Consider the following 497-nt stretch of genomic DNA (forward strand, 5'->3'; position numbering starts at 1 on the left):
AATATATATATTTTTAAAAAGAATGTTCATAAAAGTTTTGAGTAGCCAAAGATTGGAAGCAATTTAAGTATCTATTAATCCAATAAGATACAACTCATCAAAAAGAACATACTTGTAACATGTGAATCTCAAAAACATTATGTTGAGCAACAGAAGCCAAACCTAAGAATACATACTGTATGATTTCATATATGAAGTTCTGGAACAGGCAAATCTAGAGCTACGGTGATAGGTGACAGAAGACAACTGTGGTTGTCCGGGATGGTGTGAAAGAAAATGATTGGAGAGGGGTATAAGTAACTTTCTGAAATGATGGAAATATTCTATAATTTGACTATGGTAATGGCTAAATTAGATGTACACATTTGTCAAAACTAATCAAGCCACACACTTAAGATTGACACATCTTATTGTAAGTTACAATAAAAAATGCTAGCCCTAACCAGTTTGGCTCAATGGATAGAGCATCAGCCTGCGGACTCAAGGGTCCCAGGTTC

The 497-nt window shown here is 34.4% G+C and overlaps 1 protein-coding gene across 1 annotated transcript in view; it reads right to left on the reverse strand.

The window, feature by feature from the left end:
• UBE2R2 (ubiquitin conjugating enzyme E2R 2) overlaps positions 1-136 on the reverse strand; it is a 58,674-nt gene extending 58,538 nt beyond the window's left edge. The window contains exon 1 of the mRNA XM_015560574.1: positions 113-136. Coding sequence (XP_015416060.1) covers positions 113-121 — 9 coding nt within the window. The 5' untranslated portion in view covers positions 122-136. The remainder of the gene's footprint in view (positions 1-112) is intronic.
• Positions 137-497: the final 361 nt, after the last annotated feature.

This window comes from Myotis davidii, unplaced genomic scaffold (assembly GCF_000327345.1).
Source record: "Myotis davidii unplaced genomic scaffold, ASM32734v1 scaffold534, whole genome shotgun sequence".
Lineage (NCBI taxonomy): Eukaryota > Metazoa > Chordata > Mammalia > Chiroptera > Vespertilionidae > Myotis > Myotis davidii.